At 36.6% G+C, this 17,777-nt stretch overlaps 2 protein-coding genes across 2 annotated transcripts; both read left to right on the top strand.

Moving 5' to 3' along the window:
* Positions 1–2,911: 2,911 nt before the first annotated feature.
* LOC107890082 (uncharacterized) lies at positions 2,912–4,483 on the top strand. The gene is made up of 2 exons (XM_016814595.1): positions 2,912–4,256; positions 4,320–4,483. Exons 1-2 carry the CDS (start codon positions 2,912–2,914, stop codon positions 4,481–4,483), a joined length of 1,509 nt encoding a protein of 502 aa, XP_016670084.1.
* A 2,139-nt stretch (positions 4,484–6,622) lies between these two features.
* LOC107890083 (uncharacterized) lies at positions 6,623–8,382 on the top strand. Its single transcript, XM_016814596.1, has 4 exons — positions 6,623–6,764; positions 6,903–7,156; positions 7,265–7,396; positions 8,203–8,382. The coding sequence occupies exons 1-4, from the start codon at positions 6,623–6,625 to the stop codon at positions 8,380–8,382; spliced, it is 708 nt and encodes a 235-aa protein (XP_016670085.1).
* Positions 8,383–17,777: the final 9,395 nt, after the last annotated feature.

Consider the following 17,777-nt stretch of genomic DNA (forward strand, 5'->3'; position numbering starts at 1 on the left):
TCCTGATGAAATCTTGTATCAATGTGGGAGCTATAATTGGGTGCCATTGTTAGGAATTTGAGGAGCTACTGGATATAATCCTTTACTTGCACTAAGGCAGTATAAATCGAGGCAGTTCATACCTACGACGCATGGGTTGGCTCAGTGTGAACTTCCATATAAAGGAGACCACTATAGGAAGAAGGTTCGGGAATTGTCTGACGCTTGAGGCAAATGCATTGGATGAAAAGGCTGACTGTTGGTTCCATGGTAACACCTGAATACAGCGGATGGTTTAGGAAAAGGGTCAATGATAATATTCCTAGACCAAGTTTAAAAAGTACTCGGCCAATGGAGGAACAATTACAATTTGCCCCGTCGGAGTTGGAAATTATAAAGTAGGATTTTGAGAAGAAGAGTTCTGAGTTTGGGAAGAAAATCGAGTTGTTGGAAGAATAAAAGATGCACTTGAAGTTAGAAGTAGAGATTCAAAAGTCAGAGGCAGAAAAACTACAGAAAAGGATGGGTGAAGTTGAGGAAGATTTGAAAAGTTTGAAAATAGATTATAAGAAGCTGCGCTTATCAATAAGGACCGCTGTGCTAGGAAAGACTTCGGAACAATGGCGCCAAGGTTCGAGAAGAAAGGGGTAAGGCAGATCAATGGGAAAAGAGGTTCTAGGAGGCTTAAGCTCAGAACGAAGCTTTGGAAAGAAGTCTGTCAGAGAGTAAGGATGATAAGGATGAACTAACAGCCAGAGTGGCAGAACTTGAGAGATCTCTGTGTTTATACCGGAATCGCAATTCTGTGACCGAGTTGAAAGCAAGCTTAAGTAAGATCGAGGAGATGAAAGGGAAAATAGAAGAATTAGAAACGGCATTACAGAGTTGTGAAATAAGTATTGGGTTCTTGGAGGCAAACGAGGAGCAATGGAAGAATCAGCTTCATCACTCTCAAGACCAAGTGAGAAACAGGGATTACATCATGGGAGAAGCTGTAACGCAAATTCGAGAAGTAGCTGACTACTTGTAGTCTTTGGCAGAACAAGCAGACGTATTAAGTGTGAAGTACGAGCTGGAGTCAGATAGGGGACAAGAACTAGCTTCATTGCTTAGGAAAATTAAGGCCCTGAGTGTTAGGGCGAAGTCGTATTTGTAACTCAGTTTTATGTAAATAGTTTTATTTTCTAGTGAAATTTTCTAAAAGGAATTGAATCAGAATTGATGCCTCTTTTGCATTCATGCATTTTGCATTACATTACATCATATGCATTAAAAGTCATAATAAGATTCTAATTAATTAAAAATTATTTCATTAATTTGGAAACCAACCAAAACACACCAAATACGCATCCCTACGGTACGAGGAAAAGGACTACGTCAATGGACAAAAGACTGGAAAAGTTAGAACAAATGCAAAAGGATATACAAGAGCAAATGCAGTCACAGATGCAAGAGCAGCTGGTTAAGATTCAGCAAGAGATGAAAGAACAGATGATGGAGTCCCAAAGAGAGATGATGAGTCAGTTGTCCCAATTGCTGATGGGAAGAGTGGATAAAGGGAAAGGTCCTATGAACAATATTGGAGAAAGTAACGAAAACCCTCAATATCCTCCTGGTTTCACTCCTATACATGCGCAGACACAACCTGAGATTAATTTGCAGAAGCCATCTGTTACGATCAGGCCTCAGCAGATTCAGGCCAGGGTTTCAGTTTCAACGAATTTTCAAGCTGGTTCAGGTTATAATCTTGGTAATAACTCACATAATCCAATAGTCCCTGATTTGGATGGAGTTGCAAAAGAGGAAAAAGCAAAAGCAGAATCACAAAGGCAGTTGGAAGAACGGTACAAATGGCTGGAGGAAAAGGTCAGAGCAATGGAGGGTGGTGATGGACATCCTGGGATTGATGCAAATGATTTGAGTTTGGTCCCAGAATTAGTACTTCCATACAAGTTCAGGATGCCAGAATTCGAGAAATATAATGGAACGAGCTGTCCTGAAGCTCATATCACTATGTTTTGCAGAAGAATGACGGGATATGTTCATAACAATTAATTGTTGATTCATTGCTTCCAAGATAGCTTGGTAGGAGTAGCTGCTAAATGGTACAATCAATTGAATTGAAACAGAATTAGTTCATGGAGAGATTTAGCACAGGCGTTCATGAAACAGTACAGTCATGTGACAGATATTACTCCTGATAGAATTACTCTACAAAATATGGAGAAGAAGCCAAACGAAAGTTTTAAGCAGTATGCGCAGAGGTGAAGGAAATGGCCATCCAAGTTCAGCCACCACTCTTGGAGAAAGAAACTACGATGCTCTTTATTAACACCTTAAAGGCTCCGTTTATAACTCATATGCTAGGAAGTGCGACGAGGAGCTTTGCAGATGTGGTCATGACAGGAGAAATGATTGAAAATACCATAAGAAACGGAAGGATAGGCGCAGGAGAAAGTGCTAAAAGGTCTGTGCCACGGAAGAAAGAGAATGAGGTGAACAATACGAACGTGGGATATTCGAAGTCTATTACTGTGAGTCAACCAAAGGCGACAACTGCTAGTCAGGGTTCATCATGGCAAGAGTCAGGAACTAGGCCGAATAATGAGAAGATTCAATTTACACCAATTACCATGACATACAAAGAATTATATCAAAGTTTGTTCGATGCACATGTGGTGGCACCTTTTTACTTAAAGCCATTGCAGCCTCCGTTCCCTAAATGGTACGATGCTAATTCTCAATATGAATATCATGCAGGAATTGTGGGTCATTCGATAGAAAATTGCACCACTTTTAAGAAGCTGGTTGAGAGATTTATCCAGATGGGTATTGTGAAATTAGATAATGCACCCAACACTGAAAATCCACTGCCTAATCATGCGACAGCAGGGTAAATGCAATAGATGGAAGTGTTGGAAAGAGGACCAAGATGAATGTTTTAGAAGTAAAGACTCATTTGAAACGAGTTTGGAAGGAGATGGCAAGAAGAGGGTTAGTTACTTCGAGCACAGAAGTAAGTGATAATGGGGTAGAGAATTATTGTGATTATCATCATAAAGAGGGACACAGAATCCAGGAATGTGAAGAATATAGAACTGTTATTCAGGGCCTGATTGATAGCAAGGAAATAGAGTTTTATGAAGTGGTCAATGAGGAGGAGTATATATGTGCGTCAAAATCTACATCAAGTCCAAAAGTCAATTATCCTGTGGTTATTATCTCGCGTCCTAAGAATGAAGCAGGAGTTCAAATAGCGCCAAAGATTACAATTCAGAAGCCAGCAGTTTTTTCTTACAAGGATAGTAAACAGGTCCCCTGGAAGTATGAATGTAATGTGACAATCCCAGAAAATGAGAGCCCAATAAAGGAGGATCAAAATATAGGCTCTCATACACGCAGTGGAAGACGATATGATACCCGAGTAGAACCGGTGAAAGAAAGGGATGTGCTGGTCGAGCAAAAAAAAGGAAAAGCAGTTGAACTTGACGTGCCTATTAATGAACCAGTGAAAGAAGAAGAAGCTAAAGAATTCCTGAAATTTCTGAAACACAGCGAATACAGTATGGTGGAACAGTTGCGTAAACAGCCAGCCCGCATATCTATATTGGCCCTACTTCTGAGTTCAGAGGTGCATCGGAGTGCACTGATGAAGGTGCTAAATGAGACCTATGTAACCAACGATATTTCCGTCAATAAGCTGGATTGGTTGGTTAACAACATAAGTGCAGACAACTTTATCTTTTGCAATGATGATGAGATTTCACCAGGAGGGATGGGATCTACCAAAGCTTTGCATATAACTGCTAGATGTAAAGGGTACACGTTGCTAGGGGTATTGGTAGATAATGGTTCAGCATTGAATGTGTTGCCTTTGTCCACACTAAACAAGTTACCGGTGGATAGTTCTCACATGAAAGGATGTCAGAACATTGTACGAGCATTTGATGGAACGAAGAGGAGAGTCATGGGAAGAATAGAGGTACCCTTGTTAATTAATCCAACCACGTATGAGGTAGATTTTCTAGTAATGGATATTAATCCCTCTTATAACTGCTTGTTGGGAAGGCCTTGGATACACTCGGCAGGGGCAGTACCTTCATCATTACATCAAAAGCTAAAGTTAGTGTCAGAAGGGCGATTGGTAACGGTAAATGCTGAAGAAGATATTATCGCGACCGTGAGTAGTAGTGCACCGTATGTAGAGACAAATGAGGAAGCCATTGAGAGTTCTTTTCGATCTTTGGAGTTTGTGAATGCAACATTCATCACTGAGGGTAGTAGAATTCTAGACCCCAAAATATCCAAAACTACGATGATGGGTTTATAGTTGATGGTAGGCCGGGGAGCTGTACCAGGAAAGGGACTTGGAAGATACCTTCAAGGAAGAATTGCAGTTCCAATGCTGAAAGACAAACATGATCGCTTTGGTTTGGGGTTCAGGCCAGATGCAAGACGAAAGAAAAAAGAACTAGAAAGAAGACAAGAAAGAAGAAGAGCATGAGTGAGTGGTGGGGAAATTAAGTGGGAGCCCATGATAATTCCTCATATCTCCAAGGATTTTGTATCAGAGGGAATTATTTATCCTAAATAAGGGATGCTGGAGAAAGAAAGCATGAAAGAAGCATTGGAAAACATGTACATCAATGCTATTTTTGAAGAGACAATTGAAGAGGGGATTTCATCAAATATTCGTCCATATGAGCCTGAGAGTGTTCTAGAAAATTGGACTGCGGAGGATCTCCCTGTAGTTTTTAGAGCTCATTCAGTGTAATGTTCAAAACAAACTTGTTGTTTTAAGCGTAGAAACAATAAAGATTTCTTTGTGAGATAGGCTCATGTTCAAACATCATTATTTCAATGAAGTACATTTTTTGCTATCATTTTGAGTAAATGTTATTCTTTTCACAATCAATTGTGTTATTCTTTCTATCTAAATAGTTATCTTGATTCTTTCTTCAATTATTATTTTATTCATAAACATATCATACAAAGCAATAATTGCCAAATTCATACAAAGCAATAATTACCAAATTCATTCATTCTTTGTATATTCTTGTACTTATAATAGGTCCCTGGATATCAATATCATGAGTGACGCTGTTCCTGACTCGGAATCACTATTTGAGCAAGACATGTGTTTAGAGGGATCTCAGGACTTTGAAGATGACAAAGATTGTAATTTATCTCCGGACTTGTTAAGGATGGTAGAAGAAGAAGAAAAGTAAATTTTGCCTTATAAAGAAACCATAGACATGGTGACTTTGGAAGAGGGGAAAGTTGTAAAAATTAGAACATGCATAGCTGAAGAAACAAAATGAGACCTTGTTGGGTTACTTCAGGAATTCAAAGACGTTTTTGCATGGTCATACCAGGATATACCCGGTTTAAGTCCTGATATTGCGATACATTGCCTTCCCATAAGAGAAGATTGCAAACCAGTACAACAGAAACTTCGACGAATGAGGCCAGATATTGTCTTAAAAATCAAAGAGGAGGTCAAAAAGCAGTTTGATACAGGATTCCTTCATGTGATCAAGTACTCAGAGTGGGTAGCCAATGTTGTGCCTCTTCCCAAGAAAGATGGCAATGTGCGAATGTGTATGGATTATAGAGATCTAAATAAGGCTAGTCCAAAAGACAATTTCCCTTTGCCTCATATTGATACGCTGGTAGACAATACGGCTGGCTACTCGTTGTTTTCTTTCATGGATAGCTTCTCGGGGTACAATCAGATAAAGATGCATATTGAAGACATGGGGAAGACTACCTTCATAACTTTGTGGGGCACGTTCTGTTACAAGGTGATGCCATTTAGATTAAAGAATGTCGGAGTAACTTATCAAAGAGCTATGGTGACTTTATTTCATGATATGATGCATAAGGAAATCGAAGTGTATGTTGACGACATGATAGCCAAATCTCGAACTGAAAAAGAGCATATCGAAGTATTGAGAAAGCTGTTCATGAGATTGAGAAAGTTTCAGTTAAAGCTTAATCCCACAAAATGTACTTTTGGGGCTAGATCTGGAAAGCTATTAGGCTTTTTGGTTAGTGAGAAGGGAATTGAGATTGATTCAGACAAAGTTCGGGCCATACAAGAGTTGCCTCCACCACGCACCCAAAAAGAAGTTCGAGGTTTCCTCGGAAGACTAAATTACATTGCGTGGTTTATTTCTCAATTAACAGAGAAGTGTGACCCTATATTCCATCTTCTTAAAAAGCATAATCCAGGAGAATGAGATGATGAATGTCAAAAGGCTTTTGATAAAGTTAAAGAATATTTGTCAAGTCCTCCAGTATTATCACCTCCAAGCTCAGACAGGCCGTTGATATTGTATTTGACAGTGTTTGGTAATCAATAGGATGTGTGCTTGGTCAACATGACGAGTCAGGCAGAAAGGAAAGGGCAATATATTACCTCAGTAAGAAATTCACTGAGTGTGAATTGAGATATTCACCAATTGAAAATTTGTGTTGCGCTTTGGTTTGAACAGCACGAAGATTGAGGCAATATATGTTGTATCATACAACCTGGCTAATTTCAAAGTTGGATCCTTTAAAGTATATGATGGAGTCAAATGCCCTGAATGGAAGGATGGCTAGGTGGCAAATTTTACTTTTTGAATTTGATATAATCTACATGAGTCAAAAAGCTGTAAAGGGGAGCGCAATAGTAGATTTTCTGGCTAGTCGAGCTCTAGAAGATTATGAGCCCTTGAATTTTGACTTCCCCGATGAAGAGATAGTGTATGTAGCAGCTGCTGAAGAGGACAATGCAAAAGGTCACTGTTGGAAATTGAATTTTGACGGAGCCTCAAATGCTGTGGGTAATGGAGTTGGGGCAGTTCTAGTATCCCCAGGTGGAGATCATTATCCATTCACATGTAAATTGGATTTTGATTGTACGAATAATATGGCAGAATATGAAGCATGTATCATGGGGTGCAGAGCAGCTGTAGAGCACAAGATCAAATCATTGGAAGTATATGGAGATTCTGAATTAGTAATCTACCAACTTCGAGGTGAATGGGAGACAAGAGATTCCAAGCTAATCAATTATAGAAGGCTGGTGTTGAGGTTAGTTGAAGAGTTTGATGATATTACTTTCAATTATCTCCCGCGTGATGAAAACCAAATGGCAGATGCTTTGGCTACTTTGGCTTCTATGATCAAAGTAAGTAGACAAGAGGATGTGAAGCCCATTCAGATGAGTATTTATGAGGCCCCGTCTTATTGTTATAATATAGAGGAAGAAGAAAGAGGTAATCATCCTTGGTATCAGGATATATTGCGATATGTGAGAAACCGTGAATATCCAGATCAAGCCACGGAGAATGACAAAAGAACATTGAGAAGGCTTGCCTGCGATTATGTTCTAGATGGAGAGATCCTGTACAAAAGAAGGAAAGATCAGGTACTTTTGAGACGTGTGGATGCCGTGGAGTCCAAGAAAATCTTGGAAGAAATACACGAAGGTGTTTGTGGAATGCACGCCAATGGGTTTACAATAGCCAGACAAATTATGAGGTTTGGATATTATTGGTCAACCATGAAAGGAGACTGCATCAATTATGCCAAGAAATGTCATAAATGTCAAATTTATGGTGATAAGATTCATGTGCCTCCCTCGCCTTTGCATGTTATGACTTCTCCATGGCCGTTTTCCATGTGGGGCATGGATGTCATAGGGCCAATTTCACCAAAGGCTTCAAATGGGCATCGCTTCAATTTTATGGTCATTGATTATTTTACCAAATGGGTGGAAGCTACTTCGTATGCCAATGTAACTAAATCGGCAGTCAGTAGATTCTTAAAAAGGAAATTATATGTCGATATAGAATGCCTGAGAAAATCATATCTGATAATGCACTGAACTTGAACAATAGTACGATAACGGAGGTTTACAGTCAGTTTAAGATCAGAGATCATAACTCATCACCGTATCGCCCGAAGATGAATGGGGCAGTGGAAGCAGCTAACAAAAATATTAAGAAGATTGTTGGGAAAATGACTGAAACTTACAAAGATTGGCATGAGAAGTTGCCATTTGCTCTTTATGCTTATCGAACATCTGTCAGAACTTCTACTGGGGCAACACCTTTCTCATTGGTCTATGGAATGGAAGCAGTTCTACCCATTGAAGTGGAGATACCTTCTCTTCGAGTTTTGTCAGAATTGAAGTTAGATGAAGCAGAATGGATACAATCTCGTTATGATCAGTTGAACTTGATTGGGGAAAAGAGGCTAAAGGCTATTCAGCATGGACAGATGTATCAAAAAAGAATGATGCGGGCTTATGATAAAAAGGTCCGCCCAAGAGAATTTCATGAGGGAGATTTGGTTTTAAATAAGATTCTCCCCATACAAAAGGATTTCAGAGGAAAATGGATGCTGAATTAGGAGGGGCCTTATGTGGTGAATAAAGCTTTTTCCGGTGGTGCATTAATTCTAGCTGAAATGGATGGAAAAAATTTGTCTAATCCGGTGAACTCGGATTCAGTCAAAAGGTACTACACTTGACAAGGGAATGAAGCCAAAGTGAAAACTCACAAAGGGTGCTTTGAGACTTCTTAAAATAAAAAAAGGGGCCAAAGTGAAAACCCACAAAGGGTACTTTGGGACTTGAATAAAAATGGAAAGGGCCAAAGTGAAAACCCACAAAGGGCGCTTTGAGACCCAATAATAAAAAAGAAAGAAAAAGATAAAAATGAGAGGCCAAGGTGAAAACCCGCAAAGGGCGCCTTGTGACTAAAGGGAATTTGAGTTGAAAACCCGAAAAGGGCAGCTCAAATATGGATCCAAAGTGAGGAGGTTGTGATCTTGATATACTGGAATTAACCATGAAGGGGATATATTGCATATTGGGGCATTGACAAAGTGCTTCTGATCTCTAAAACACATGTCGAGCTTGAATTGGTCTTCAAGAAGTTTGTACAGAGAAGCTCAGGTTGTGATAACAAGGGTACCTAGTCTTCATGTTCAGTAAATTGGTTATCTTTGAATTATCCTTACTTTTTCAAGATATACATTCCCAAATTAATGGCTATTGTTGTTCTTTTGATAATTTACTTTGAATTCAAGATTAATTCCATTCTTGTTCATTATCACGATTTGATTGCAAGCATGTTGCATTGACATAATGATGAATGAACTAGTGATGTTTTCACAATAGAAGTTTTGCATATTACTCTAGGAGTTTCTAGATAATACAAGAATATGAGGTGGAATAATTGTTTAGAATATGCTCAAGTTCAAGGATATATTTGGATGAATCGCCTTTTTGAGATCTCTGTCCAAAATGATGATGGAGCGAACAGGCAAGATATAGTATTGATGATACAATTTTATTCTCGAGAAAAGGGAAAGGACATTTTGTACTCATACAAAGAGCAAAAATGCACACTTGGCTATAACACCTGAGGAGTAAGGTAGTAGATTAAACAAAGGAAAATTCAACTATGAGTTGCAATGTTTTGTCTCAAAAAGAGTAGTAGAAGGGACGTTCGAATTACAGTGGGGCAAGCTCGCCAGACGAGATAGGTTGTTTCTTTGGGATACCCCTTCAAGATGATGGTTGAGCAAATACGTCAGTAACAGCATATTAATGAGCAACGAGTGATGATACCCTAAATTGTTAAAATGGAATCATCCTCATTTCTGCATATATTATTCATAACACATTTAGTTAGGAGCATTGGGTCATTTCGATCATAGCATCCTAATTATTTGGCATAAGCATGTGCATATAAAATGAAGTCTACAGGATAAGTCCCCCAGAGGGCAGTGTAGCAACATTGGTAAAAATTGAAGATCTTATTTCCCTGAAGTTGCAGTGGAGTAGATCTTTGGAGATGGTGAATCTTATCTCCATGTATCGGTAATGGAGCAGATTTTACCACCAAGCCTTACCTCTCTAAGGTAGCAAGAGAGTAGGTTGAAGAATGAGTCTTATCTTCCTGAGGTAGCAAGGAAGCAGACTGAGAATTAAAGATTTTATCTCCCTGAAGTTACAACGGAGCAGATCTTCACAGATGGCTAATCTTATCTCCATGTATCGGCAATGGAGCAGATTTAAGCCTTAAACCTTATCTCTTTGAGGTAGCAAGAGAGCAAGTTGAAGATTGAGTCTTATCTTTCTGAGGTAGCAAGAAAGCAGACTGAAGATTGAAGGTTTTATCTCCCTAAACAGTAGTGGAGCAAATCGAAGACGGTGAATCTTATCTCCGTGTATCGGCAATGGAGCAGATTTTACCACTAACCTCATCTCTCTGAGGTAGCAAGAGAGCAAGTTGAAGAATGAGTCTTATCTTCTTGAGGTAGCAAGGAAGCAGACCGAAGATTGAAGATTCTATCTCCCTGAAGTTGCAGGGGAGCAGATCTTCACAGATGGCTAATCTTATCTCTATGTATCGGCAATGGAGCAGATTTAAGCCTTAAGCCTTATCTCTCTGAAGTAGCAAGAGAGCAGGTTGAAGAATGAGTCTTATCTTCCTGAGGTAGCAAGGAAGCAGACTGAAAATTGAAGATTTTATCTCCCTAAGTAGTAGCGGAGCAGATCGGGGATAACAAATCTTATCTTCATGTACTGGCAATGGAGCAGATTTAAGTCACCAGTCCTATTTCCTTACAGTCAGATTTCAGCAAAACCAGGGTAAAATTGGTCCTATTTGAAGTCTTTGCTCTATTCTCATTACACGACAATGAGCAAAGAGGGGCAGCTGTCGAAACCCTTTTTATTTTGAAAATAATGGGGATCGACTTTTTAAAACGAAAATGTGGAGTCGCCACCAATCCCTTTATTTAGGTGTGATTGGGTCACCTACTAAAATGCTTTATTAATGAAAAATCAAAAAGTGGGTTCGGGAGTCGGCTACACATGAGGAAGGATTAGCACCCTCATTACGCCCAAAAATTGGTACCAAATTGATTTGATGCTATCCTTATATCAAAAGAAAAGATTTTCCAAAGTATGACTCTTTTTAAAATGTTTACATAGTTTAAATTAGTAGTCAAAATTCTCTCGTTTCAAATATATGCAGTTTCATACCCAGTACGATTGGATACGATTCCTTATACCTTTAAAATGCGATTGATTTTTGACTTTTGAAAACTCACATACTAAAATTAAAAGGTTATCCAAATATTTAGTTCATCAGAAAAATCATACCTAGTACGATTGAGCACGATTTTCCGAATTCCCCAAATATTGGATATTACCTTATTTCAGAATTTTTTTGAATGGTAGAAAATTAGAAATTTGCTCAAGAAATATGTTTATTTGTTTTAAAATAAATAAAAAAATTAATGCATGCCAACAAAACGTATATATAAAAAAAGGTTAATGAATATGAAATAATTTACACAAAGTACAACCTCACTTAATACATCCAACAATTAAATACAATTATTCTATGTATAATTAGAGGTGATCATGGGCCGGGCCGGGTCGAGTTCGGGCTGGGCCAATATAAAATTTTAGGCCCGTCTACTAGGCCCGGGCCCGGCCCTGCCCTAAATATGGGCCTAAAATTTTGTCCAAGCCCGGCCCGAAATAAAATTACTAAGCCCAAACCAGGCCCGGCCCGGCCCATATTAAATTTTTTTCTTATTTTATTAAATAAAAAAATTTAAAAATATAATAAATCAAATATATTTAAAAACATAAAAACAAATATTAAAACAAATAAAAATAATACTAAAACAATTCTTAAAACAATACACAAATTAACAATATAATAAAAAATAGTTATATTAAAAATTTAAAATAATTTTAAAAAATAAAAAATATATATTAATATATAATTCGGGCCAGGCTGGGCCGGGGTCAAAAAACTCTTACCCGAGGCTCAGCCTATTTTCTAAACGGGCCTCGTTTTTTGCCCAAGCCCATTTTTCAGGCCTATATTTTTACCCAAACCCTCCCATTTTTCGGGCGGGCTTTCGGGCCAGGCCGCCCGGCCCATGATCAGCTCTATGTATAATGTAACAAAAGGAAAAAAAATGAAATTAATAATGTATGAAAAAACAAAGTAAATATTTAAGTTATATAGGTAACAAAATATATATATAAAAAATACATAAGGATAATATATAAGTGTATACAATAAATAAGTGGTATGATTTAAAATATGGTTTTCAAAAGAAATATATTATACACATAAATAATTTTAAAATAGGATATATACGTAGAAAAATATTTACATAAAGTTATATGAAAATAGTAACATGTACTATAGTAAAAATAATTTAATATGTGTTATATACATGTGAAAGCATTTTTAAAATAATTGAATATTAAAATAATATAAAATAAAAAAATGAATTATAAAATTAACTTAAAATTAGCATAAATTATATATATAATCAATAACATAAAAAAAAACTGCAATTATATACAAATTTGCTAAAATTACATGTAAAAAAATATTGCTTTGATAATATATGTAAGTTAAATATAAGTACTAAATATATGTTTAATAATAATTCAAATAATATACTTAATATGAAGAAATAATAATACATGGCAAGGTATTATACACATGGTAGATTTTTTTATTTAAAAATTTATGTATAAAATAAACACATCTGAAATTAGAAAATTATATACATACTATTATGCTCAAAAATATTTAAAAGAAATACTAAATAACATACTAGGATAACATAATAAGGAGACATATTTCAAAATAACAATTTTATAAATACCAAGATGGATTTCCAAAATAATATCATATGTACATAAAGACATGTAAATTAAACATAAGTTAAGAAATATTTTAAATAATTTATGTATATAAATATATTGACAACACTTATTAATAAGGTATTAAAACACTGTAATATAAAAAAAGATTTTACAACATGCAAAACAATAGTTATTATAAAAAAACTAAAAAGAATGATTAATATACAAATATATGTAAAATATTTAAAGAAATGATGTAAAAAAATAATCTACCATAATTATACAAATGTAACAAAAAAAATTATTTACATGTATTAAGGCATACACATATTGAATGTATTCTAAATTAACCGATTATACAAATATAAGACTCAATTAAAAATACATCAAGATAAGAAGGATAATTTGTAAATAAAATGACCATAAAATATATCAATGCATAACATGCATAAATATATAGGGACTGATATTGTAAATTCTCCCAGGCCTAAATCACATCACTGTATCATGAATTTAAAAAAAAAAGCGCTCAAATCAGTAAGCCAAATTGAAAAACAAAGCAAAGCAAAAAGGATGCAATCGAAGCCCCATGTGAATGCAAAGGACTTAGCGTGAAAATTTCCCTTGCATACAAAATTGGCGCAGATCCGATTCACAATTCGGGCCAATGCGCGGACTTTAATGGCCAGCAAACGCTGCCGTTTGGCTTTATGGGTGACTTTAAACCCTTTTTCCTTCAAACAGAACCTGATTTTCATTATTTCTTAGTAGTAACAGCAGCCATTAACCCCCAATTGATAGGGTTTCACGTGGCTAGCAGCCGACATGCAAATAGCTCCATCAAAGGCCGACGACATGCGATTAACGGCCAAATCCTTCCCACGCAAGTCGCAACCATGGAGATCCGGTAAGCCCCCTTTCTCCTTCGTTTTTTTTTTTGTTTTAAAACAACCTCAAATCATATTTTACTTCTTCGAAAACCAAAAAAAAAATAGATAAACAAAGATCGAAGAAAATGTTCGACCCTCCCCGAGTCTCTTCATTCCTGAGACGTGTGGGTTTTCATCGGTATCGACTTATTTCTTAACAAAAAACATGCCAACTAAAGAGATAAATCGAAAAAGAAAAGAAAGGGAAAAAAAAAACACCTGAGATCACCTTTGATATCTCTGATTTTTCTATATTCTGTGTATTTGCATAAACGTATAGTATGCATACAGTGTACGTAATCTCTTCGTAAAAATTTGCAGGTACAATCATCGGCTTTTATAGCCAAATTTATAGAGAAAAAATAAAAATACATTTTATTGGCTGTCATCTGTTGTATTCTGTTATCTTGGCCTCTTCTCGTGTATTCCTTTTGCAGGGATGGCCGTACGGAGGAGCAAAGAGACGAGCGAAGGAGACCGTGCAAGGAGCCTCTCACGGGAGCCCAACTCTCTGGTCGTTCCAGAAGCTTCTGGTGCTCTCGACTGCTATGTTTCCTTTTGGGTGTACTGGGCCTCGGATTTGGGTTGTTAATTTTATGGGATTTTGGGTTTAAATTATTTTTGGCTCAAATATTTGTAACTGGACATTGGATTTCTGATTTTGGGTTTTTTATGTGTTTTTTTTATTTCTGTTTTATTTTTGGTTTTTTAATTTCTATTTTTTTATTCTAATGGGCCCGGGCGAAATGGGCCTATTATAGTCAATACTCCCCAGAACTCCTCTGTCACCCATCAATTCAAAACCCATGAAATGCAATATGACATGTAAATGTAGCATATCATGCTTTATCAATAACAGTTTTCACTACGGTGGCATGCTATACATGTATTTGGTGAAACGGTATCGATGGTATACTTCGCATACATACAGTAAACATAATCGGTGGCATGCTTTCATGCAAGCAATATCACTGTACAATCAATAGCATGGAAAACGTACAATCAGTTTCACAAGAATAATTGTACAAAGCACCCAATTAAAATAGTCATACAATCGGCTAGCCTTTACAGTACCCACGCTATGGAATAATTACCTCTTAAGGTCTTAGAACTGTCGACAATTGCCAATTAGTCCTCGGTTTGCAATCGACCACCACCTTTAAACTTCTTACCAATTTAGACCAATTCCTGAATGGCACTTTGCCGTTTGACCATTCACCATAACATAAGCCTATTTGGCTAATCATCATATTATCACAATTTCATGCTATTAACAATTTTCACACATGTTGAGGACCCACACCTGATTTTCACAAATCCGTAGTACCATCGTTAATCCGCAAATTTAGATAACAGTAAATCAGATCTAAACACAACACACAAATTGTGAGTTTGAACCAATCTTTGTCACCCTATAGGGTTCGGTCGAAACTAGGATTAGCATTACTAAACAAATTTTGATTTTTGATCGCTACCTACCCTTCCAACATTAACCAGGAGATGCGGATTATCCTTTAATGCTATTGCTGATCCAAGGTGTTCAAATTAGGTCCTTCAAACAAAATAACACACCAAAAATCAGCATATGGAATTCAACCATCATATTAACAGTACTCAACCATTACACAACACTTACGCTACCCAATTCAGATTCGTTGACGATTGGAATGCAGATATGACAACAAAATAAAAGAAAGAAGGGTGATTAAGGTGCTCCATGGGGCGACAATGGTAGACAGTTCACTAGGTGGTGGTAACAAATGGAAAAGGAAAGGAATTATGAGAGGAATATAGGGCTTAGGGATGACACGATGGAGGAAGAAAAGAAAGAAAAGGAAAAAAAGAAAACGGAGATGAAAAGAGGAGGGAAATGAGAGGGTGGCAATAGGGAAGCAGAATGAGCAAATGAGGCTGACAGGAAAAGAAAAATAACTTTTATACTGAGGGTTTCAAGGTAGGGATGACACACTAAGGTTTTGGACAAAAATACAATAAATAAAAATGATACAAAAAAGAGAATCAAACTCAAGTCTAAAAGTAATTTCATTAACTTTTAATCATCTTTTTATCATTTAACCAATAACTCAATTTTGTCACGACCATGCAACATTATCAATAAAAATTCAGGACATTTCATATACATGAAATTCTTGAAACTTAGAAATAACTTGCACATTCTTTCTTTCTTACATTTCTTACATGTTTCCGTACGTATATATCCTATAATCATATTTACTCACTTGATCAACATATTGTTCATGTGTAACTTTCATTTACATATTCTATATTGTATATAGTCACTTATATTCTTGTTCAACTTGCATACTTGTAATTCACATCTTACTTTCATTAAACATATTTCTTGTAATCATTTGTACATAGTTCATAATTCATTTACTATCATATTTATCACATAATCTCATATATGAAAGTAAGTTATAATTTTAGCCCTTAAAAAAACAAGGTCGTCCATCTCATGGCACACAATTGTCTTTCATTGTACAATCCCACTCATTAGCACAACTGTCAATTTGTTTGTGCAATGAAAGATTGGGACAAGACTCACCAATTACTTTAGGCTCATTCTATTTCAATTAGATTTCATTTCCGTACTACTTAAATTCACTTAAAAATATATCTTGCAAAATGATGTAATATGTGTTGTTCCAATAGGGTCGGAAGCGTGTAAATTATTGTACTAAAAAATCACACAAAGTTCAATTCCCAGGGAAGAGAGGTGGATCACATGGATCTCTTAAATACCAAGTCTTTCCTTAGACAGAATATCCCTTCTATAGTAATTTAATAGCACAATTAAATACTACTATTATACCCTCAAATATTGAAAGAAAAATAGGACAAGAAAGAACACAAGAGTTTTAACGAGGTTCGGTAAATTATACCTACGTCCTCGGGCACTAACACCAGATGATAACTTTACTATCTCCAAAGTATTACAAACAAATAGAATTCCTTAAGAATTCTCAAATGGGAGAAGAGAGAAAACTAAGGGAGAAAGATTGGTTGGGATGATTGAAATGAGAAATGAGAAGGCCTATTTATAGTTGAGGTTCAAGGACCAAACAATAAATAGCCCATTATCTCAAGGACCAAAAAAAAATTATCCCATGCCACTTTTTCAAAGTCAACTTTAGGGTGCTAAACTTGCACCACTTTGTATTGTTTGCCATTAATGTTGTCTCCCATTAATGTTAACAATCTCCACCTTGAAGATTTGATTAGGATAATCACATCTTCACACACTTCCTTTAACTCCCCAAATTCGATAAAGCTATCTTTGTAGTGCCTACAAATGCCCTCTCGAGCGCCATACACCTGAAGGTGCTCAAATTCTTAGGATGTTAATCAAGTTCAAACAATGATTAAACATGATTGTTGTTACCACCTTGGTCATCATATCTGCGGGATTATCTGCTGTCGGAATCTTCTGAAGTAGAATTTTTCCTTTTTCAAAGACTTCCCGCACAAAGTGATATCTTACGTCGATATGCTTGGTTCTTGAATGATAGACTTGATTTTTCGCTAAATGAATAGCGCTCTGACTGTCACAATATAAACTTATGTGACTTTGAACAACTCCTAAGTCTTTCAACAATCCATTAAGCCAAATAGCCTCCTTAACAGCTTCTGTAACTGCCATATATTCTGCCTCTGTAGTAGACACAGCTACTGTAGACTGTAAGGTAGACTTCCAACTCACTGGGGCTTTCGCAAGAGTAAACAGATACCCCGTAGTTGAACGACGTTTATCTAAATCACCAGCAAAGTCGGAATCAACATATCCAACTACAAACTGACCAAGTGCTTCATCCTGTTCAAAAATTAAACCAACATCTACAGTTTTTCGAAGATACCGTAGAATCCATTTCACAGCTTGCCAATGTCCTTTTCTAGGATCATGCATATACCTGCTCACAACTAATTACCTCTTAATTGTACAAAGCACCCAATTAAAATAGTCATACAATCGGCTAGCCTTTACAGTACCCACGCTATGGAATAATTACCTCTTAAGGTCTTAGAACTGTCGACAATTGCCAATTAGTCCTCGGTTTGCAATCGACCACCACCTTTAAACTTCTTACCAATTTAGACCAATTCCTGAATGGCACTTTGTCGTTTGACCATTCACCATAACATAAGCCTATTTGGCTAATCAT

This window comes from Gossypium hirsutum, chromosome A09, assembly GCF_007990345.1.
Source record: "Gossypium hirsutum isolate 1008001.06 chromosome A09, Gossypium_hirsutum_v2.1, whole genome shotgun sequence".
In the NCBI taxonomy this organism is placed as follows: Eukaryota; Viridiplantae; Streptophyta; class Magnoliopsida; order Malvales; family Malvaceae; genus Gossypium; species Gossypium hirsutum.